General features: G+C 43.0%; 1 protein-coding gene across 1 annotated transcript in view; it reads right to left on the bottom strand.

Moving 5' to 3' along the window:
- The window catches only part of galntl6 (polypeptide N-acetylgalactosaminyltransferase like 6), a 756,494-nt gene that overhangs the window by 155,812 nt on the left and 577,177 nt on the right, over nt 1-23,505 (bottom strand). Inside the window, exon 7 of the mRNA XM_072257441.1 lies at nt 18,588-18,771. Within this exon, the coding sequence (XP_072113542.1) occupies nt 18,588-18,771 (184 nt within the window). The remainder of the gene's footprint in view (nt 1-18,587; nt 18,772-23,505) is intronic.

Below are 23,505 nucleotides of genomic sequence, written 5' to 3'. Positions count from 1 at the left end.
GGCCAAGTCATGGAGTATATTGAAAGCAGAGGTTGGCAGGTTCTTGATTAGTCAGGGAGTCAAAGGCAGGAGGATGGGGTTGAGAACGATAATAAATCAATGGTGGAGCAGACCCAATGGGCTGAATGGCCTACTTCTGTTCCTATGTCTTATGGTTATGTCTTTATGGTCTTACTGGAGGTACCTAACAAAGTGGCTACCAAGTGTATTAAACCCTGACCAGTCTAACCCTTCCCTCCTACACAATCTATAATCCTGTGTTTTACTTTCATCCATATGCTAATCAACATCTTCTCCTGATGCAAGGTTTTGATCTGAGGTCGCAACAATTCTTTCTCCCCTACAGTCGCTGCTCGACACGCTGAGCTCCTCTAGCAGGTTATTGTTGCTGCAGTTTCTAGCATCTACAGTCTCTTGTGTCTCTGCAATCTATTTACCATTTCATTCAACCTTTGAATTCAGATCCCTTTGAAAATGTTTTAGTGTGTTTTTTTTTCAGGTGGGTTTGATGTTTCTGGGTGCAGTCTAACAGCATATGATCGTCTTAGTCGCACTTTTTGTGGTCACGAGACCCTGTTGGACATTGTTCATGTGGAATGCTGCAAGTCCGATTCACTGATTTATTGGCAGTTCGCAGGGGTGGATGGCGGGGCATTGGAAGTGGGGGAGGTGTTGCTGCTTGGCCTCAGTCGTAGTGTGGACAAGGCCTCAAGTCGTGGTGTTGCCTGTTTGCAGCCGCCCAGGAGGGAGGCATTGGAGTCAGTGCACTCCACTGGAATCTGGGGGCAGTGTGGTGCAGTGCCCAAGCTGGAGTCAGTGCTGCCCCTCAGTGTTCACTCGGCAAAAGACAAGCCATATTGTGTTCGACTGCAGACTGCTACAATATTCATGGACTCAGGGCCCTGGATTATCTATTTGTTGTGTGACTATATTTTACTGACATCTTATATATGCTTGTTATCTTATGTGTATTTGGGCTGTGAATGACTGTTCGCACCTTGTTCCTGGAGTAACACTGTTTCATTTGGTTGTACTCATGGGTGTATGGGCACATGGCCAAGTGGTTAAGGCATTGGACTAACGACCTGAAGGTCATGAGTTCGAGCCCCAGCCGAGGGAACGCGTTGTGTCCTTGAGCAAGGCACTTAATCACACATTGCTCTGTGACGATACTGGTGCCAAGCTGTATGGGTCCTAATGCCCTTCCCTTGGACAACATTGGTGTCGTGGAGAGGGGAGAGGGAGGGGCAACTGCTGGTCTTCCATACAACCTTGCCCAGAGTGAAGACTTTCCAGGCGCAGATCCATGGTCTTGCAAGACTAACGGATGCCTTTAAACTCATGGGTAGTTGTGTATGGTTGAATGACAATTAAACTTGAAGTTGAACTTCTGACAAAGACCAAAGATAATAGCTCTGATCTTTTCAATGCTTAGCCGCAGAAAACTGCAGCTCATATGATTAACATTTTAAACATTGACACAGAAGGTCAGCATTGCATATTCTTGTCTCCTTTACTTCCTTTCCTCATTCCCTGAGGAAAATGGTGAATCTCTGATAGCACTGCTCTTCACAAACATCAGTAAAAGCGGAGCATAGATTTCAGCTGACTTAGTTTCATTATTACTGATCCTTTTAAAGCAGTGTTACCCTAGATGCGACTCGCATGAGACAGGAGCTGTAAAGTGTATAGAATCAGAATCCGGTTTAGTATCAGTGACACAAGTCACAAAGCTGTTGTTTTGTGGTAGCAGTACACTGCAAGGCATATAAAAAATTACTATAAGCCACAATGAAAAATTAATGAATAATGCAAAAGAGGAAGAGTGAGGTCCTCTTTCATGATCCTTTCAGAAATCTGATAGTGGAGGGGAAGAAGCTGTTCCTACAATATTGAGTGTGGGTGTTAAGGCTCCTGATGGTAATAATGAGATATCCCAGATGGTGAGGCTCCTTAATGATATATGCTGCCTTCTTGAAAAACCTCCTTTGGAAAAAGTCCTGTATGGCTGAGAGGCTCGTGCCCGTGATGGAACTGGCTGAGTCTACAATCTTCTGCAGCGTATTTCAATCTGGTGCATTGGAGCCTCCACACCAGACTGTGACACAACGTTTCAGAATGTTCTCCTAGGTCTTTGGTGACATACCAAATCTTCTCAAACTCCTAATGAAGTATAGCTGCTGGTGTACCTTCATCATGATTGCATCAATGTGTTGGTCCCAGGAGGGGAGGCTTATATAACACTGGTACAATTTAGAAAGTTTGTAAAAAATAGTAAGAATATTCTTGGCAAAATTAAAACTGCTTCCAAACAGGCCCAACTGTGCCCCTCAGGACAATCCCAATGTCTTAAAATGGGAGTTTACAATGTCATCAGTCATTTATGGAAGGGAGGTTTCAGGCAGAAAGTTTGGGAACCACCACTTTCAGCTGAGCTTTAAGATTCATTCGCTATGTGCTATATAGTATGACATAGGCTATCATGGTCTTCCCATGACCGTGATTGCTCTTGGCAATTTTTTCTACAGAAGTGGTTTGACCTTGCCTTCTCTGGGGCTATGTCTTTACAAGATGGGTGATCCTAGCCACTTCAGAGTTTGTCTGCCTGGCATCAGTGGTCACATAACCAGGACTTGTGATACCTATCAGCTGCTTATCTGACCATCCACCTGCTCCCATGGCCACCCATGACCCTGAATGGGGGGGGGGGGCTAAGCAGGTGCTACACCTTGCTCAAGGATGACCTGAAAAGCTAGCGGAGGGAAGGAGTACCTTACACTTCATTTTGTAGAGACGTATCTCCACCCTGCCACCCATAAGCATCAATGACCAACCTACATGACTCTAATTGCCCTGGGCTTAAGGTGTGTTCAAACCTCATTGTCAAGTTGGCATCTTTGTAACATGGACAAAAGCACCAAGTATCCTATCGACAAATTTGTTGATCATAGGTGGGTTGGCAGAGTGAGATAGATGGGTTACTTCCTCTTCTTCAAGGATCATCACCCTGTTGTGGTGGGGGACGCTTGTGAGTTTCTGAGTAATGCCATCTGAATTTTAGCCATCAGGCACTTATTTCCTGGTAGGATCCCCCAAGTTGGTAAGGTCAAGGGAGAGGTTCCAGACAAAGAGTGTTCCAACAAGGAACTTAATCGTGGAGCTGGCAGAAGATGAGGATACTTTGTGTAAGGGATTTCTTCTTTTATGTTATTGCTAGGCTAATAAAAAATGGCTTCTTTGTTATGTTAGAATAAAATGGCTTCTTTGTTATGTTAACTGCTGAGAAAGTGCTTCTCTCTAGCAGCTTGTTTGGGTTATATTACTGATAACGAGAGTTGTATTCATTTGCTAACCAATTGGGATGTTATTCTTTCTTGTGTGTCTGTAGGCTATTGTGTTTTGCGGGCTTTGGGGAGAAGGCACGATGGGGGTAGAGAGAGGAGACGCGATGCTGTAATCTGGGTGACGGAACGGACCCCGAGCGGGAGTCCGAGGCCCAGGATATTCAGCGAGGAGTGGAGACGAGGACAGACTCGTGTGGAGCGTTTGGTCGACCACCGAGGGTGGTCCCATTCGAGGGTCGGAGGAGTTTGGAGGACATCGAATGGTGGAAAGAAGACTCCGTTAATTGAGCTCCAACGGTTGTGCATGAAGTGGTTGAACTTTGATAAGTTTGGCGCCTTTTACTTTCCTTTTATATTGTATCTCTATTAATTACATAGTTCCAGTAAGATCTATAAAGTGTAATTATTTAATCGCATATGGTGTACTGTCTGTTATTTGGCATGGTAGGGTACATCACACAGCATCCACACAAACTTGATTACGCAGTTTGGCTGCTCCCCCTAGACGAAAGCGAGCGGAGTGAGCCTGAGGCTTACCAGAGGGCTACAGTCGTAACGGCGGTGAAGGTGGAGGAAGGCTGCAGCAGTGAACGGTCCCCAGTCATCTTGCATTCCATGCCACCGCACCCTGATCCCGATCGGTCAAAGACTGCGTGGTCACATGCATCAGCCTCCCCACATCAAACAAAGTCACACACAGGCATTCGCAATGAAGTGAATGACCTCTGAGGAGAACATCATACGCGACCTGAGCGACTACAACTATGGATAGATCAATTGAGTGGGCATGATGGTGGTAGGCACAAAAGATGCTGTAACTCAGAGTCAAGAGAAACAAACTGCCGGAAGAGGTCAGTGGTCGGGAATATTTGCCGTTCACATCCGCTCAAAACACTGCATCAGGACTGAGCGTGAAGAGTGCAGTGAGCCAGGATAAAGAGCTGAGGGGGGAGGGTTGAGACAGGGGCTGGAAGATGATAGGTGGAACCAGCTGAGGAGGAAGATGGAGAAGTTGACAGGTGGCATATAATGTGAGCAAGTGTGAGGTTATTCACTTTGGGGAGGGGGGAGAGTTAATTTTCTCCTTCAGCAGATCAAGATTCATTGGAATTCCTAATCCCAAAGAGCTATCAAGGTGGAGTCATTGGATTTGAGGCAAGGGTAGGCATTTGAACTAGAAGGGAGTTGGGAGAGAAAGGGGCAGTGGTGTTGAGGCTAAAATTGGATAAGCCATGAACCTTTTGAATGCTGGAACAGGCCAGAGGTGCTAACTGCTTATTTATCCCCGTGTAGTGTGGGAGAGAGGAATACTGTTGCTTGTTGTGCTCCGTGTTGTTCTGCTTAGGTTTGCAGGCATGCTGTGTTAGTACTGACATTGATTGATAACACAAATGATGCGTCTCACTGCATGTTTCCATGTACTGTACACTGAGTAAATAATAAATAAATAAATAACCAGTTGTCCTATTCTTTACTACCACTGGAAAAAACTGCTGAGGAAAAGATATATGTTTTTACCAGCAGGTGGCAGTGCAGGCTCACTTTCTGCTTTTTAGAGTCAGTAATTCTCAACTGGAATCCGTCCCAACCTAACCGATTTTACTCAGTAGAATGTCTGCAGGAGTTTTGTTCTTCTGTGGCAATTGGGACCATGGAAGATGAGCTCTAAGAGAGCAAAGCATGGGCCTCAGGCAGTGTTCCAACATTCTTACTTCTGGTCAAGCACCATCACAGGACTGGAGGTCCACTGACATTACGGCAGAACGTGGTGTGTGTGTGAGGGGTAGTCAGGGTTTAGGTTGAACTGAAAGGTTGGAGGGATGAGGCTATGTGATGAATAGAGAGGGGAATGGAATTGCAAAATTCTCATTCTGTCCTGCATCGGCTGGACGAGTAGAACTGAGCTGGCATTGTGACTGATTGTATCATGGTCTAGTGCGGTCGTTTGAACGTGCACAAGCACAGGAAGCTGCAGAGAGTAGTACACTCAGTCCAATGAGGAGGCACATCCCTCCTCACCATCGGTCGTGTATACAGGCGGTACTGCCTCCAGAAGTCAACAGGCCACATCCTCGTTGTGCATTGAATATTGAAAGGCCTAGATAGAGTGGTTGTGGTGATGGTGTTACCTGCAGTGGGGGAGTCTACGACCAGAGGGCACAGCCTCAGAATAGAGGGGCGTCCCTTTAGAACAAAGGTGAGGAGGAATTTCTTCATACAGAGGGTGGTGAATCTGTGGAATTCATCACCACAGACAGCTATGGAGGCCAAGTCATTGGGTATATTTAAGGCAGAGCTTGATAATTGATTCTTGATTAGTAAGGACAGCAAGGTTTACAAGGAGCAGGCTGGAGAAAGGGCTTGAGAGGGAAAATAAATCAGACATGATAGAATGGCTGAGCAGACTCGATAGGCCTATTGGTTTAATACTGCTCCTTTGTCTTATGATTTTATGAATGTAGATATCATTCTGTTAACTCAGTGCTACTTTGACTCCAAGGCTAATAGAATGCTCTCAATGCTCTCAATATGGTTAAAGATCAAATCATAGTCTGTGTAAGCAGTGTATAGTCCAAAACATTCCCTCTTGCAGGCTCCCCGCTTCATCTGTATTGCTGTCTCTTTCAACAGTTCCTTTACCTCGGCCTGGGTGTGGGATATTAAAATGGACAGAAAACGGGCAAGTTACTTGTCTTCTGATATCCGCAATGATTCATCCTTTGCTGTGCATCAGTGATTGTTGCAGGGGAATGGAAAGTGAGGGTCAATAACTAGTGAATAGGGATGTGGATTGTGCTAATGTGGTAACAGGGAACCGCAGAGATGTTGTGGGGGTAAGTAGCATGAGGTCATTCAGACAATGGATTAATGGCACCAGTTGGGAAATCAGAGAACAGTACATAGTACATGTTGCAGCCTCCTCATATCAATTATCAAATTACACAACTTCAAGTAACTCATTTTCTGTGTCTGTATCAGAACCAGTCACCTCTGCTGTAAATCACTCATCTGTCACCTGAGAATCTTCTTTCACCTTCAACACAGTCTGACCTGCTGGACACATCCAACATCCAGCCTTTCACAACTTTACACTGAGAGGCACCGGCCTCCGCAGCATCCAGGACATCGTCAAGGGGTGATGCCTCAAAAAGATGTCATCCACCATTAAGGACACCTATCACCCAGGGGTCTCATTGCTACCATCAGGGAGGAGGTACAGAAGTTTTTCTTATTATTATGTATTGTAATGGTCTACTGCTGCATGAGAGCAAATTTCATGATCTATGCCGGTGATATTAAATTGGATTCTGATTCTTATTCTTATAGTCTGGTTTAGACCAGAAACAAGCCCTTCAGTCCAAATTGACAATGATAACTATGGTGCCCACCAATGCTAGTGTTTGGCCTGTAAACATCCAAATCCCTCTGTTGTAGGGGATAGAATAGTGAGGGCCATTACCTAGTAAGTAGGAATACGGATTCTGTTAATATGATAACAGGGAACCACGGACAAAGCCTAGAAGTAGAGATGTGAAACCCAGCAGTGATGATGTCTGAGTTTCAGGAACTTGACTAGTTATGTTATAGCTTGCACCCATTATTGCAATAGAAAATTGGATTTACTATTAGACTTGTGGATAATCATTTTACTCTGTAATCAGGACCTATTCTGCTACTTAACTGAGTCTTCCTGCAGCCACCATTCCGTTATCAAAACGTACTTTTACTGGTAATCTCATCAACTGGGAATGTAAAAGCTCCATCAAATTCATCAGCAGGTAGATCAGCTTTGACTGGTCTAGTGTACACCAGTTTTTAATAATCATCCATTATTTTGAACACCAGCTCTGTGTGACCTTTCAATTTGCTCCTACACCTCTGATCATTACGAGTTTTAATATTGGTTTATTATTGCCACATGTACTGCGATACAGTGAAAACGTCTTGCATGCTGTTTGTACAAATCAAATCATTACACAGAGCATTGAGCTAGAATAAAGTAAAACAATAACAATGCAGAAAAAAGCATAAATGCTTCTGAAAATGTGAAGTGCAGGTAAATGATAAAGTGCTAAATCGTAAGAGGTAGAATTTGAGGACAAAAGATCCATTCCTTAATTAAGTCTTCCGGTAGCTACCATTCTGTTGTCAAGTTGTGGTTTTACTGGTTATCTTGTCAAATGAGAATGGAAAAGCTCTTCCAAATTCAGCTTTTAAGATGGCTTAAGATGGGGCTGGTGAACTTCAGCGACTTCTGGCTGGTGACTAATGAAACAAGGAAAACAACTAAATATTTTGTTAACCACGCTTCTCCTAGCGAACATTCATTGCTAGTAAAAGTCTGTACCTTCCCTTTGGACTTGAAGGCAAGTCGATGTGGCAGAAACGACGCGAGATGAGGCGCTGAGAGCGAGAAGGACCCGAGGTTTGATGATTGTAAGTGCCGTGCTAAAGGCTGAATTGAGGCAGTGAGGTTCAGGCACCAGAACGTATCGAGGCAATTGAACCCGACGTTTGGATGTCGATTTAGATGCCGGGCCAGATTGAAAAGGTCAGGGTGTCTGGTCTCGAGGCCAGTTCAGATCGCTGCTCTACGAGGTTTACTTGGTTCTGCGCAAAAACTATGATGAATTATGGGACTCTCTTGTGGACCAGTTCAGAATGCTTTTTGTTTGAAGTTTTTTTTGGGTTTCTTTGTTTTGTGGCTGCCTGAAAGGAGGCGAATCTCAAGGTTGTATAAAGTATACATACTTTGATGATAAATATACTTTGAGCTTTGAAACTGATGCTCACATAGACCAGCTTTGACGGGTCTCCTGGTGCACACCAGTTTTTAAAAATAACTCACCTGTTATTTCAAACACCATCTCTGTGTATCCTTTGGTTTTACAGTGATCGAAGGTAATATCAAACCCAGCCACCATCAAGGCCAGGTTCACTCCTGTGGTCGGATGTGATAGCTGCCTGGGATGAGCAACCTCTAACTATGTGAATGGCTGTACACTGTGACCTAGGAGCTAGGCTAGAGTGTAGAAAGGTTAGTCCTGTGAGCTAGCCAAACTCAAAGCATGGTAGCATAGTAACTCTGTCACATGGTAACATCGTGACTCAAAGCTCGAAGTACATATATGTCACCCTAAAATTCATTTTCTTGTGGGCATAATAGCCTGCTTAGCCACTTGGCATTGTGGTTTACTCTAAATTACCCCCCAATATGGCTAAAGAAGCACCCAAGTCAAGGGGCAATTGAAGATCGGCAACAAATGCAGGCTTTAGAAACAACTGCCTCGTGCAAAATAGATCCTGTAAACTAGGTGACTATTCCAGCCATAAATTCAGATCCTACAATAGTAGTTTATGGAATTAATGAATATAGTTAATTCATCAATTATAGTCATAGAGTAATACTGGAGAAACAATCCCATTGGTCCAAAGCCTCCTTGCCGACCAAGTGACCATCCAGACTATACTATTTGCCCACGTTTGGCCCATATCCCTTAGCAGTCCAAATGTTGTTTTTTTTTATTTCTTTAGAGATACAGTGTGGAACAGGCCCTCCCAGCTCTAGGAGCCGCATTGCCGGGCAACCCACCTATTTAACCCCAGCCTAATCACAGGATCATTTTCAATGACCAATTAACCTCATAATTGGTACGTCTTTGGAATGTGGGAGAAATCTGCGCGGTGCACAGGAAGAACGTACAAACTCCTCACAGACGGCACTGGAATTGAACTCTGAACTCCCGAGCTGTAATGGCGTCGCGCTCCCGTGGTGTCCATTGTTATTGTACCTGTCTCAATCATCTTCTCTGTTAACTCCTTCAATATACACTCCAACCTCTGTGTGAACGCGTTGCCTCCTTGGGAAGAGCGAGGCAAAAATGTACAGGGGAAGGTAGGACCAGGGGAATGTGGCTGAAAATATTGAGAGAGAGAGGACAGAAGAAGGTTGTTCAAGGATGAAAGGAGATGTAGAGGCCCCTTTTCCTCTCTCTCCCTTAACGTATGCTCTCTACTTTTATAGTCTCTTTCCCTGTGAAAAAATACTGTGTCCATAAATGCTTTGGCCTACGCATGACTCTTAGGCACTTAGCATAGTGGTTGACTCTAAATTACCATCAGAAATGGTGACAGGAGCACTGAAGTCAAGGGGCAATTGAAGATTGGCGATAAATACAGGTTTTGCGAGTGAAATGAATTGTAAAATACTGGCCTTCACAGGCTAGAATGAGTGCTGCCAGAGAATCTGGTGGAAGCAGGGACGGTAAGAACCGTCTGGACAGCTGTAGAGTTATGGAGCAACACAGCATGAATACAGGCCCTTTGGCCCAGCAAATCCATGCTGACCGAATCCTGCATCTCTCTCAGCCGACCTGTGCCGAGCCACTTTGTACTTCCAAAAGGAGGGTGAGGGATAATGAAGGACAATGAAATAATTGTGTGTGGTGACAGAAATCCTGTGCAATGATCAGAGTCACTTCACCCAGAAACAGCCAGTCTCTTCTTCCCAAACACAAAGGCCTGAAATTGGAACTCGAGGGGAGACAGGTTCGTGAAGTTCAAAGGAGTCCATTCTGCCTGGGGACAGTTAATATGTGTTAGGTTCTCACTAGCATCTGCTACCAGGCTAAGTGGGACAAAGCACGGAGAGATTTCGCGTGCTAACTGGTGTCCACATATCAAAGTGGTCCCTGGAGCAGTGGAATGAATGTGTGTCTGCACACTAAAGATTGGAACATAATCACTCCTGTTGTTCTGGGGAACCCAGCCATAGCAATTTCCTTCTCCTGCACAGTATACACTTCACACAGAGGGGAGAGGTGGGGTGGATAGAAGGCAGAGGAAGAGAAGGAGGGACCAGTAGAGGCAGAGAGGGAGGGAGGAAAAGATGAGGGCTGGGAAGAGGGGGGGAGAAGTTGAGGATTGGGGAGAAGGGGGAGAAGTTGAGGATTGAGAGAGGGAGGGAAGAGATAAGGGGTAAGTGTGAGAGGAAATGGGAAGGATGAGGCAAACATACAGGGGAAGGAAGTGAGGCTGAAAAGAGTGAGAAAGAGGCTGAAAGATGATGGAGAAGAGGCTGAGGGAGGACAGAGGGAAGGAGGTGGAAGGAAAGGAGAAGGGTGGAGGGGAGAGGAGCGTGAGGGTAGAGGAAAGGAAGAGAAAAGCAGACAAGAGGGAATGGAAAGGAAGAAGGGAGGAGGGTGATGGAAGGAATGTGAAGGGGAGGATAGGAGGGCAAGGAAAGGGAGCGAAGAGAGAAAGAAAGGTGTCCTACTGGGAACATAGAACACAGAACAGCACAGATCCTCTGCCCATGATGTTGTGCCAACACGATGAGAAAAGGAAGGAGGTAGGGAGGGAGATTGAGAAGAGGGAAAGTGGAGGAGGATGAGAAAGAAGGATGAGGGGGGATCGCACAGAAATGGAGGCAGATGTTAAGATGAGGTGAGAAGAGAAAATGAAGAGAGAAGTGAGTGAGAGCAAAAGGACAGGAGAAGATGGAATAGCAAAAGGGGATTACTTGGAGGTAACGGAAAACATGAGGTGGGGGGAAGAGGGGTGGAAGAAACAGAAGGTGGAGGATCAGGTTATTGCAGAGATGTACCTGGGGAAGGGGTTGGGCCTATGGATGAATGCTGCCTGGATTAGAGGGTTTGAGCCATTCAACTGGATAGAAGTGTAGACAGAAAAGTGGACTGGTTAGTCAGCATGGACTTGTTGGGTTGAAGGGTGGGGGAAAACGGGGATTTGTTTTGCTGCTGTTGTTTTGTTGCTTGTTATGTTCTGTGTTGTTCTGTCAAGCGCTGTGAGCGTGCTATGCTGGCGCCAGAATGCGTGGGGAAACTTGATGGCTGCTCCCAGCACATTCTTTAGTGCTTGTTGCTAATGCAAATAGCACATTTTACTGCATGTTTCAATGTACATGTGATGAATACATGAATCTGAATCTGACAATTACAAATCAGGCAAGCGTCTATTCCAAATGGCTTGTAAGATTAAATAAAGAACAAAGAATAGTACAGCACAGTACAGGCCCTTCGGCCCACAATGTTATGCTGACTCTTAAACCCTGCATCGCATATAACCCCCCACCTTAAATTCCTCCATATACCTGTCTAGTAGTCTCTTAAATTTCACTAGTGTATCTGCCTCCACCACTGACTCAGGCAGTGCATTCCACGCACCAACCACTCTCTGAGTAAAAAACCTTCCTCTAATACCTCCCTTGAACTTCCCACCCCTTACCTTACCTTAAAGCCATGTCCTCTTGTATTGAGCTGTGGTGCCCTCAATCTATTTCTCTTAATATCTTGTATACCTCTATCAAGTCTCCTCTCATCCTCCTTCTCTCCAAAGAGTAAAGCACTAGTTCCCTTAATCTCTGATCATAATGCATACTCTCTAAACCAGGCAGCATCCTGGTAAATCTCCTCTGTACCCTTTCCAATACTTCCACATCTTTCCTATAGTGAGGCGACCAGAACTGGACACAGTACTCCAAGTGTGGCCTAACCAGAATTTCAAAGAGCTGCATCATTATCTCACGACTCTTAAACTTTATCCCTCGACTTATGAAAGCTAATACCCCATAAGCTTTCTTAACTACTCTATCTACCTGTGAGGCAACTTTCAGGGATCTGTGGACATGTACCCCGAGATTCCTCTGCTCCTCCACACTACCAAGTATCCTGCCATTTACTTTGTATTCTGCCTTGGAGTTTGTCCTTCCAAAGTGTACCACCTGACACTTCTCCGGGTTGAACTCCATCTGCCACTTCTCAGCCTACTTCTGCATCCTGTTAATGTTTCTCTGCAATCTTTGACTATCCTCTACACTACCCACAACACGACCAACCTTTGTGTCGTCTGCAAACTTGCCAATCCACCCTTCTACTCCAACATCCAGGTCATTAATAAAAATCACGAAAAGTACAGGTCCCAGAACAGATCCTTGTGGGACACCACTAGTCACAATCCTCCAATCTGAATGTACTCCCTCCACCACGACCCTCTGCTTTCTGCAAGCAAGCCAATTCTGAATCCACCAGGCTAAACTTCCCTGGATCCCATGCCTTCTGACTTTCTGAATAAGCCTACCATGTGGAACCTTGTCAAATGCCTTACTAAAATCCATATAGATCACATCCACTGCATTACCCTCATCTATATGCCTGGTCACCTCCTCAAAGAACTCTATCAGGCTTGTTAGACACGATCTGCCCTTCACAAAACCATGCTGACTGTCCCTGATCAGACCATGATTCTCTAAATGCCCAGAAATCCTATCTCTAAGAATCTTTTCCAACAGCTTTCCCACCACAGACGTAAGGCTCACTGGTCTATAATTACCCGGACTATCCCTACTACCTTTTTTGAACAACGGGACAACATTCGCCTCCCTCCAATTCTCCGGTACCATTCCCATGGACAACGAGGACATAAAGATCCTAGCCAGAGGCTCAGCAATCTCTTCCCTCGCCTCGTGGAGTAACCTGGGGAATATTCCATTAGGCCCCGGGGACTTATCCATTCTAATGTATTTTAACAACTCCAACACCTCCTCTCCATTAATATCAATATGCTCCAGAACATCAACCTCACTCATATTGTCCTCACTGTCATCAAGTTCCCTCGCACTGGTGAATACAGAAGAGAAGTATTCATTGAGGACCTCGCTCACTTCCACAGCCTCCAGGTACATCTTCCCACCTTTATCTCTAATCAGTCCCACCTTCACTCCTGTCATCCTTTAGTTCTTTACATAATTGAAGAATGCCTTGGGGTTTTCCTTTACCCTACTCGCCAAGGCCTTCTCATACCCCCCTCTTGCTCTCCTCAGCCCCTTCTTAAGCTCCTTTCTTGTTACCCTATATTCCTCAATAGACCCATCTGATCCTTGCTTCCTAAACCTCATGTATGCTGTCTTCTTCCACCTGATTAGATTTTCCACCTCACTTGTCACCCATGGTTCCTTCACCCTACCATTCTTTATCTTCCTCGCCAGGACAAATTTATCCCTAACATCCTGCAAAAGATCCCTAAACATCGACCACATGTCCATGGTAAATTTCCCTGCAAAAACATCATCCCAATTCACACCCGCAAGTTCTAGCCTTATAGCCTCATAATTTGCCTTTCCCCAATTAAAAATTTTCCTGTCCTCTTTGATTCTATCCTTTTCCATGATAATTATAAAGGCCAGGGAGCGGTGGTCACTGTCGTTACCTAATACTAGATCTAGTATGGCATTGCCCCTAGTCGGCCTGTCAACATACTGTGACAGGAATCCATCCTGGACACACTTAACAAACTCTGCCCCGTCTAAACCATTGGAACTAATCAGGTGCCAATCAATATTAGGGAAGTTAAAGTCACCCATGATAACAACCCTGTTATTTTTGCACCCTTCCAAAATCTGCCTCCCAATCTGCTCCTCGGTATCTCTGCTGCTACCAGGGGGCCTATAGAATACTCCCAATAGAGTAACTGCTCCCTTCCTGTTCCTGACTTCCACCCATACTGACTCAAAAGAGGACCCTGCTACGTTACCCACTCTTTCTGTAGCTGTAATAGTATCCCTGACCAGTAATGCCACCCCTCCTCCCCTTTTCTCCCCTCTCTATCCCTTTTAATGCACTGAAATCCAGGAGTATTGAGAATCCATTCCTGGCCTAGTGCCAGCCAAGTCTCTATAATGGCCACTACACCAATGGTGTTCAAATTCATGGTCAACATGACAAAATTGTTTCCATTTGCAGGAGAGTCAGCAGCTAAATTTATCATCGCCTGTACAAAGCCAGGGAAGACTTTCTATACAGAGAAAGCTGTGAATTGTAATGAACAACTTGAAAGAGCAGTGGAAGCAGGTTCAGAACCAAATTCCTGAAAATATTTGGATGTAGATTTGAAAAGGAAAATCCTGCCAGATTAAGGTGAAGGAATCTTGTTATTGGCACTAATTGGAAAGTTGAAAGTGCTAACACCTGCCTGCCTATGCTGTGGGGCTTTGTGCTTCCAAAAGTTCAAAGTTCAAAGTAACTTTATTATCAAAATACATATATGCCACCATGTATTACCCAGAGATTCATTTTCTTGCAGGCATTCACAATAGAACAAAGAAATATATTCTCTCTCTCTGGCTATCCATCCCATAGGATGATGATGGTTCCTTTCAGTCAGTTAGTGGGGTTGACCCCACTCCTCAGAAAGGAACAGCGTGTACGTGAATGGATTTTAGGTGAGTTTAGGAGGTTAATGAACGTTGTATATACCTCTTCATCTAAAACTCCAGAATGTGTTATTTCACTTGACACCGAGAAGGCGTTTGAGTTGAATGGGAATATTTGTTTAACATCTTTGAGAAATTAAATTTTAGCCCAAAATCCATATCTTGGAGTAAATTGGTATATACCTTTGGCTTTTGTACTTACTAATAATCAGAGATCCCCCTTTTTTAAGCTTTTTCGAGGTACTAGACAGGGCTCTCCTTTAAGCCCTTTACTATTTGATATTGCCTTGGCAATCGCTCTTCGTGATTCACCCAATATATTTGGTATGATTCATGGGAATGAGATGCATAAGGTATCATTATATGCAGATGACCTGTTACTACATATCTCTAATCCAGAGAAATCCATTCCTGCAGTAATATTATTACGTGCTCAGTTTAGTAGTTTTTCTGGTTATAAATTGAATCTTAATAAGAGTCACTCTTTTTCCATTAAATATCCAAGTTCCAATCTATAGACAATCACCATTTAGACTGATACTGATTATTTTACTTATTTGGGTGTTAAAATTACTATGAAGCATAAGGATCTATTTAAAGTTAACTTTTTACCCTTAATTGATCATGTTAAACAACTGCTTACTAAATGGTCCCCATTGTCCCTATCATTGATTGGTTGAATCGATGCTATTAAGATGATTATTTTACCTAAATTTCTGTATCTATTTCAGGTGGTACCAATCTTCATCTCTAAATCCTTTTTTTGATATTATTGATTCTAAGATTTTTTCATATATATGGCAGAATAAAAATCCTAGATTAAGTAAGAAATATTTACAGAAATCAAAAAAGGATGGTGGTTGGCATTGCCGAACTTTAGATTGTATTATTGGGCAATTAATATTTGATACCTAATGTTCCGGACGCAAGATTTGGATGAAATTCAATGTCCACGATGGGTGAACCTCGAGTGTGAGTCTGTACAGGGGTTCTCATTGACTTCTATTTTAGGGACTTCACTTCCCTTTGCACTTACTAAATTGAATAAACAAACGATTAATCCAATAATTAAACATACAATACGAATATGGTTTCAATTTCCGATTGAATAAACTTATCCTATCGTGTCCTATTATATCCAATTTTTTCTTCCAACCATCCAGAACTGATCAAGCTTTTCTTTTATGGAAAACGAAGGGAATAATATGTTTTCGTGATTTATTCATGGATAATTGTCTCATGTCCTTTGAACAGTGGTCTAATAAATATAATTTACCTAGATCACATTTTTTTCAGATATTTACAGATTAGAAACTTTTTGAAGGTTATTTTACCTACTTTTCCGATATCACATCAAATTTAGATTACAGAAAATATTTTAGTTTTAAACCCCTATAAGAAGAGCTTAATAGCAATTGTTTATGATTTAATTACGAAAATACGTTTAGGTATGTCTGATAAAATTAAGAATGAATGGGAAAGAGAACTTCAGTTATCTTTACCCATAGAGAAGTGGGAGAAAATTCTTCAACTAGTTAACACTCCTTCAATGTGTACTGGACACGCTTTGATACAACTTAAGGTGGTTCTTAGGGCCCATATGTCTAAGGATAAGTTAGCTCGTTTTTATGATCATAAAAATCCTGTCTGTGACAGATGTAATTCTGAGGTAGCTTCCTTGACACATATGTTCTGGCCTTGTCCTCTTTTGGAAAAATATTGGAAAGACATTTTTGATATTATTTCAGTAGTTTTACATATTGATTTACAACCTCATCCTATTACTGCAATTTTTGGGTTACCAATGATAGACTTTATTCATTTATCCCCTTCAGCTTGTCGTTTGATTGCATTTGTTACATTAATAGTCAGAAGATCCATTTTATTTAAATGGAAAAATTCTAATCCCCATACTACATTTCAATGGTTTTCCCAAACTATAACGTTTTTAAATTTGGAAAAAATTAGGAGTGGTACCACTGATCCTTCCGTTAAACTTGAAGAAACTTGGAGGCCATTTATTCAACATTTTCATATGACGTAAGTTGACCTTTTTGGAATCCTTTTTAATAACTTTTTGTTTGTGCATAGAGGAACAGAGTTAATGACAAATAATGATTTTAACTGATGAAATATGGCAGCCAAGTTTCTGTTTTGTTTTGTTTAGTTTTTTTTAGTGTAGGGGTAAAAATTTTTTTTTGAATCTTTTTCATGGTCAGTTATTAAGAGATTGGGAGGTTTAAATTAAATATGTTACTCGGAGTCTGTGTCTGTATATGTTAATCGTTATTAATGTAATCCCGATCTCTTTGTATCATTATCATTGTTATGTTTATCAATTTGAAACTCAATAAAAAGATTGAAAAAGCAAGGATTTTAAGTGAGTAGTGGGTTGCACAGGTCCAGACCCACCCTCTCAACATCCCCTCCCGGATCCAGCGGCATGGTGGGGTCCAAGACAGCTGGGGGAAGTTCTGTTGCAGCGAATGGCCAGACCAAGCTTCGATGCAAGGGGTGCCCTTTCCGCACTTCACGGCACGTGTTTGCTAGATGGCCGTTGACCCTACGAGAGGGTTCATCTGCCCTTTGACAGGTCTTGTTTTTCGTCCTGCAGGGTGTCTACCCACCCTCCTCACCAGGCAAGCCTGGTAGGGGAGCTGGTTTAGTCGCCGACCACCCAACCATGCGACAGGTAGTACTGGGTTACATGGTACCAGTGGCACTCAGACGATATTATAATCAATGAAAAACTACACACAAAGACTGACAAGAAAAGGGATAATGAAGGACAATGAAATAGTTTTGAGTGGAGACAGAAATACTGTGTAACAATCAAGTAGAGTCATATAGCATAGAATCAGGCCCTTCGGCCCACCAACTCTATGCGAGCCACCTATGCTCATCCCATTTGCCTGCGTTAATTCCATATCCCCCACACAGAGCTCATTCAAGCAGGTACAATAGTATTGCTTAGGAAGCACCTGGATAGGTACATGGATTGATGGGGCTTAAGGGGATATGGGCCGAATGCAGAAAATTGGACCAGCTGGTTGTGCACCATGGTCAAAATGGACTCGTTGGGCTGAAGGGCTTCTTGCCATGCTGTGTTGCTCCGTGATTCTATGATTAAGTACCTATCCAGATGCTTCTTACCGTTCCTGTCTCCACCAGTTTCTCTGGCAGCTCATTCCAGATACCAGCTACAGCACATTAAATGCACGTAGAACATACAATACAGTACAAACCCTTCGGCCCACAATGTTATGTTGACCCTTTAACCTACTGTAAGGTCTAACCCTTCTCTTCTACATAGCCCTCCATTTTCCTATCATTCATGCGTCTATCTAAACTTTTCTTAAATACCGCTAATGAATCTGCCGCTATCATCAAGTCTGGCGGTGCATTGTATGCACCCACCACTCTGTGTAAAACCTTCCCTATGGCATTCCCCCTGTACTGTACTCCAATCACCTTAAAATTATGCCCCCTTGTATTCGCTATTTCCACCCAGACAAAAAAAAACCTCCGGGCTATGCACTCAGTTTATGCCTCTTATCATCTAGAACAGCTCTATCAAATCACCTCATATCCTTCTTCTCTCGAAAGAGAAAAGCCCTGGCTCAGTCAACTGCTCTCTAATCCAGGCAGTATCTTGGTGAAAGATTTAATGCTCAGATCCCTTTAAACTTTTTTCTCTCTGTAAATCCATGCCCTCCAATTTCAGAAACACTTATCGTAAGTACATTGCATGAGAATTTCACCCACACTTGCCGAGTTCTCTTTCTCCCTTGTTCTCTTTTTCTCTCTCCCTCTCTCTCTTTTTCTCTCTTTCACTCTGTTTCTCTGGCTCTGTCTCTCTCTCGCTCTTTCCCTCTCCCTGGTCTTTCCCTTTCTTTCCCTTCCTCTCTTTCTCTTCCTTCTCTCTCTCTCTCTCTCTCCCCCTCTGTTTGTCGTAATTGCTGCCCCTCACTTTGTCTCCGATTGAGGATACTTTTTCAGTCTGCTCTACTTACTCGAAGGGCTCACTGGGATCAGCTCTCTGAAGCTCTGGCGGGATGGGGATGCGTTTGTAGTACATCTCCCAGTCAAAGGCGCCTCTCATGGCATCTCCAGCCTGCATCTCGTAACCAAAGTGGTTGTGGTCAATAACGTCAATCATCGGGCAGACGATCGTCCTGCGGTTCTGCGCAATCTGGTCTGAGAAATGGAAAGGAAGGTGAGGATGTAAGTCAGGGATAAATATGGTGTACTTGATCATAATGTGTATTACAACATGTGTGTGCAGTCTGGTGAGTGTGGCAACTCTCTTGTGAGCTGTACAAAGCAGATTCATTCCAAATGTTACATTTTCTGTTGCTTTTTTACTACCTCCATGTACTTACACTCAGCGGCCCCTATACTATGTACACCTGCTCGTTAACATAAATATCAAATCAGTCAATCATGTGGCAGCAGCTCAACGCATCAAAACATGCTGACATGGTCACGAGGTTCATATGTTGTTGTTCAGATCCAATATCAAAATGAGGAAGAAATGTGATGTAAGTGACTTTGACCATGGAATGATTGTTGGTGCCGGAAGGGATGGTTTGAGTATCTCAGGATCTGATGATCTCCTGGGATTTTCACTTAAAATTGTCTAAATTAAAAAAAAAGAATTGTTAACTACATTGAATGGCAATTCTGCTCCCTATATACACAATTAGTTGTTTGTTATCTGTGGCAATAAAAGCCAATTTACTAATTAACACCCAGAGAATCAAATATCTAACAATCTCAGAGTTAGCTTCAATGGTAATTTGTATTCTTGATAGATGCAAACTTTTGTTTATTTGCAATCACTTATTTATGGGAATCACTGTGAGTTCACTTCCCATGAAAATAAAAGTGTCTGAACTCTATGAACTTTTAGAATTACTTTGGGTAAGAATATTCATTTTCATAATGTTTCCCTTGCATACCTGTCTGTTAAAGAGCTGGGTTCACATTTTGTTGTTCCATTGTGTTTTTTGATAACCTGAATATCTTCCACCAGTGGTAAATAGGCTTACTATTGTCACAAGTATCAAGAAACAGTGAAAAACCACATAAGTACAGTATCATGCAGGTCTTAGGTATATACTGCATATATATATATATATACACACACACACACACACACACACACACACACACACACACACACACACACACACACACACACACACACACACACACACACACACTCACATACATATAGACACACCCAGCCCTGAGACACTGGACAATGTCATTTGAGTCCAAAACAATTGGTTTATTAATTATTACAGAATGTCTCACTGGTGCTTCCCTCCCATCCCCTTTCCTCCTTTCCCAACCATGATTCCCCTCTCCCTGCCCCTTTCCTATTCTCAGTCCACAAGAGAGACTCAAATCAGAATCAGGTTTATCATCACTCAGAAATGTTATGAAATTTGGTTGGGTTTTTTTTTGCAGCAGTACAGTGTGGGCACGTGGCCAAGTGGTTAAGATATTGGACTAGCTACCTGAAGGTCGTGAGTTCGAGCTGCAGCTGAAGGAACGTGTTGTGTCCTTGAGCAAGGCACTTAATCACACATTGCTCTGCGATGACACTGGTGCCAAGCTGTATGGGTCCTAATGCCCTTCCCTTGGACAACATTGGTCTGGTGGAGAGGGGAGACTTACAGCATGGGCATCTGCTGGTTTTCCATACAACTTTGCCCAGGCCTGCGCCCTGGAGGATGAAGACTTTCCAGGTGCAGATCCATGGTCTCGCAAGACTAACGGATGCCTTTACTTTTTTTACAGTGCAATACATAAGGTTAATGCTGTCTTAGACACTCTAGTTATATATATGTGCAGTACTGTACACTGGAAAAACAATGACATAATGCAAAATAAAGTGTTACAGTTACAGAGAGAGCGCAGTGTAGGTGAAAGGTTATAACAAGGTAGATTGTGAGGTCAAGACTCAACCTTATCATACAAGAGGTCTGCTCAATAGCTTATAACAGAGGGATAGGAGCTGTCCTTAAGTCTGGTGGTACGTGCTTTCAGACTTTTGTATCTTCTGTCTGATGGGAGAGAGGAGAAGAGAGAATGTCCGGGGTGGGAGGGGTCTCTGATTGTGCAGGCTGCTTTACTGAGGCAGTGGGAAGTGTAGGTAGAATCCATGGAATGGAGGCTGGTTTCTGTGATGTGCTGAGTTTCTTGTGGTCATGGACAGAGCTGTTGCCATTCCTTGTTGTGAAGTTTCTGAATAGGATGCTTTCTGTGGTGCATCCATAAAAACTGGTGAGGATCAGCAGTGACATACCGAGTGCGTCGTACTAACAAAGAAAATCAAAAATAACTACAGGCGTTCCAAATCAGAAATAAGAACAAAGTACTTGTAACACTTGACGGGTCAGGGAGCATCCACAGAAAAAGAAAGAGAGTCAACATTTCTTTGACGTAAACGTGAACTTTGATCCTCTTTCCACAGATCATGCTAAGTGTTTCCAGTTTCTTTCTGATTGTATTTGCAACATCGACTTTCAGTATTTGAGAGCTGGAGTTTGAAAGGAAGTAAAAAGGAAGCAAAATCAATGTGTGGCCCTGGATGAGTTACATCTGCACCGTCCATCCTCAAAACCAATTGTTGTTCCATTTTACTGTTGATTTTAAGAGCTGGGTTTACAGCAAAAAGAGGCAATTGATCAGAATCTGCAATGAGTCACTGACATTAATAAATGAAACTGTGCAGTCTAAGCCTTTGTGCCTTGAATATTTAATACAAAGTAGCTTGGGAGAAATTTGATCTTAGTTGGCCAACTGATTCTTCAAAGAGTTTTCCGATGTGGCTAAATTATCTTGTAGAGTCCTGTCAGGTTCAGCGCTTTACCTCTTCTACCTATCAGCTCCCAGCTTCTTACACCATCATGCTTCCCTCACTGACCCAGTTCCCCTGTTATCTGGTTTTATCTATCACCCGCTAGCGTATACTCCTTCCTCTTCTCCCCGCCTCCCCATTCTGGCTTCCGTTCATCCCCCTTCCTTTCCAGTCCCGATGAAGGGTCTCGGCCCAAAACATTGATTGTTTATTCTTCCCCATAGATGCTGCCTGACCCGCTGTGTTCCTCCAGCGTTGCTCTGGATTTCCCGCATCTGGAGAATCTCTAGTGTTTCTTGATACTCCTCAGCTCTCCTAAGATGAAACCGAGCTCGGCTCTAGCATTGTAAATTTATATTCAAATCTCTCCATCACACAACCCAACATCCCCTCTATGGAGTATATCTCTATTCCTGCTGCCTCATCCTAATCAAGGACCCCTCCTACCTGATCATTCGCTCTTCTTCCCTCTTGTTGGCCAGAATATACAAAAGTACAAACCACCAGAGCCAAGAACAGCTTCTTCCCTGCTGTTATCAGACTTATGAATAGACCTCTCATATGCTAGAGATGAACTCCTGAACTCTTGATCTCCCAATTTACCTCATTGTGGCCCTTGCACTTTATTTGTTTACCTGCACTCTCTGTAACTGCAAAACTACACCCAGTGGCCATCTTAGGTACACCTGCTCATTAATGCAAATATCTAATCAGCCAATCATGTGGCAGCAACTCAGCATGCATGCAGACATGGTCGAGAAGTTCTGTTGTTGTTCAGACCAAACATCAGAAGGAGGAAGAAATGTGAACTAAGTGACTTTGACTGTGGAATGATTGTTGATGCCAGATGGGGTGGTTTGAGTATCTCAGAGACTGCTGATCTCCTGGGATTTTCACACACAACAGTCTATAGAATTTACAGAAAGTAGTGGGAAAGAGAAAAAGCATCCCGTGAGCGGCAGCTCTGTGGCAGAAAATGTCTTGTTAATGAGAGAGGTCAGAGGAGAATAGCCAGACTGGTTCAAACTGACAGGAAAGCGACAGTAACTCAGAGGTGTGTAGAAGAGCATCTGGGATTGCACAACATGTTAAACTTTGAAGTAGATGGCTACCACAGCAGAGGACCACGAACATTCATTCTGTGGCTACTTTATTAGGTACAGTAGTTACCTAATAAAGTGGCCACTGAGTGTATATTCTGCAGTCTTCTTTTTTTTCTACTTTGATATAATTATGAATGGAAGGGTTGGTCCGGATAGAAATCAAATTCCAATTCCGAAACAAATATTTTCCAATACAACTCAGCACGTGTGAGAATAATAAGCCGATAAGAATTACTATCTCTGCAACTGCCTGCAACACCCAACATCTCTCTGCTCCTCCAGTTTAGATGGCTAACACTTACAGAAATGACAAGGGAGGAAGTATTGAGGCTAAGGGGGGGTGAGGGTTACTTAAAACAGTGTTTAGATCAGATGAAGACCAAAAGTTATAGGTTGAGGAAACAAGGAAGCAATTGATTCACATTTAGAGAAATATAAAGATTCAATAAGCAAATTATCAAAAAGACTCACAAATATGTAAATAATTATAAAAGATAAATTAATGATTGAGTAGGGCATATTCAGAATCAGAATTATTATCATTGACATAATATGAAATTTGCCATGCGTAAAAATACTGTAAGTTGCATGAAGAAATATATATCAAATAAGTACTGCAAGAAATAAGGAAACTAGTGAGATAGTGTTCATGTGTTCATGGACCATTCAGAAATCTGATGGCAGAGGGGAAGGAGCAGTTTCTAAAATGTTGAGTGTGTATCATCTGGGTCTTGTAACTCCTCGCTGATGGTTATAATGAGAAGTTCATTGATATAACGGAATTGGGTTCAGAAGCGTTCCATACAACCATATAACAAATACAGCACAGAAACAGGCCATCTCGGCCCTTCTAGTCCGTGCCGAACTCTTACCCTATCCTATTCCCACTGACCTGCACTCAGCCCATAACCCTCCATTCCTTTCCTGTCCATATATCTATCCAATTTAACTTTAAAC

This window comes from Mobula birostris, chromosome 5 (genome assembly GCF_030028105.1).
Source record: "Mobula birostris isolate sMobBir1 chromosome 5, sMobBir1.hap1, whole genome shotgun sequence".
NCBI classification, from domain to species: Eukaryota; Metazoa; Chordata; class Chondrichthyes; order Myliobatiformes; family Myliobatidae; genus Mobula; species Mobula birostris.
This window is presented reverse-complemented; position numbering and strand designations above follow the sequence as displayed.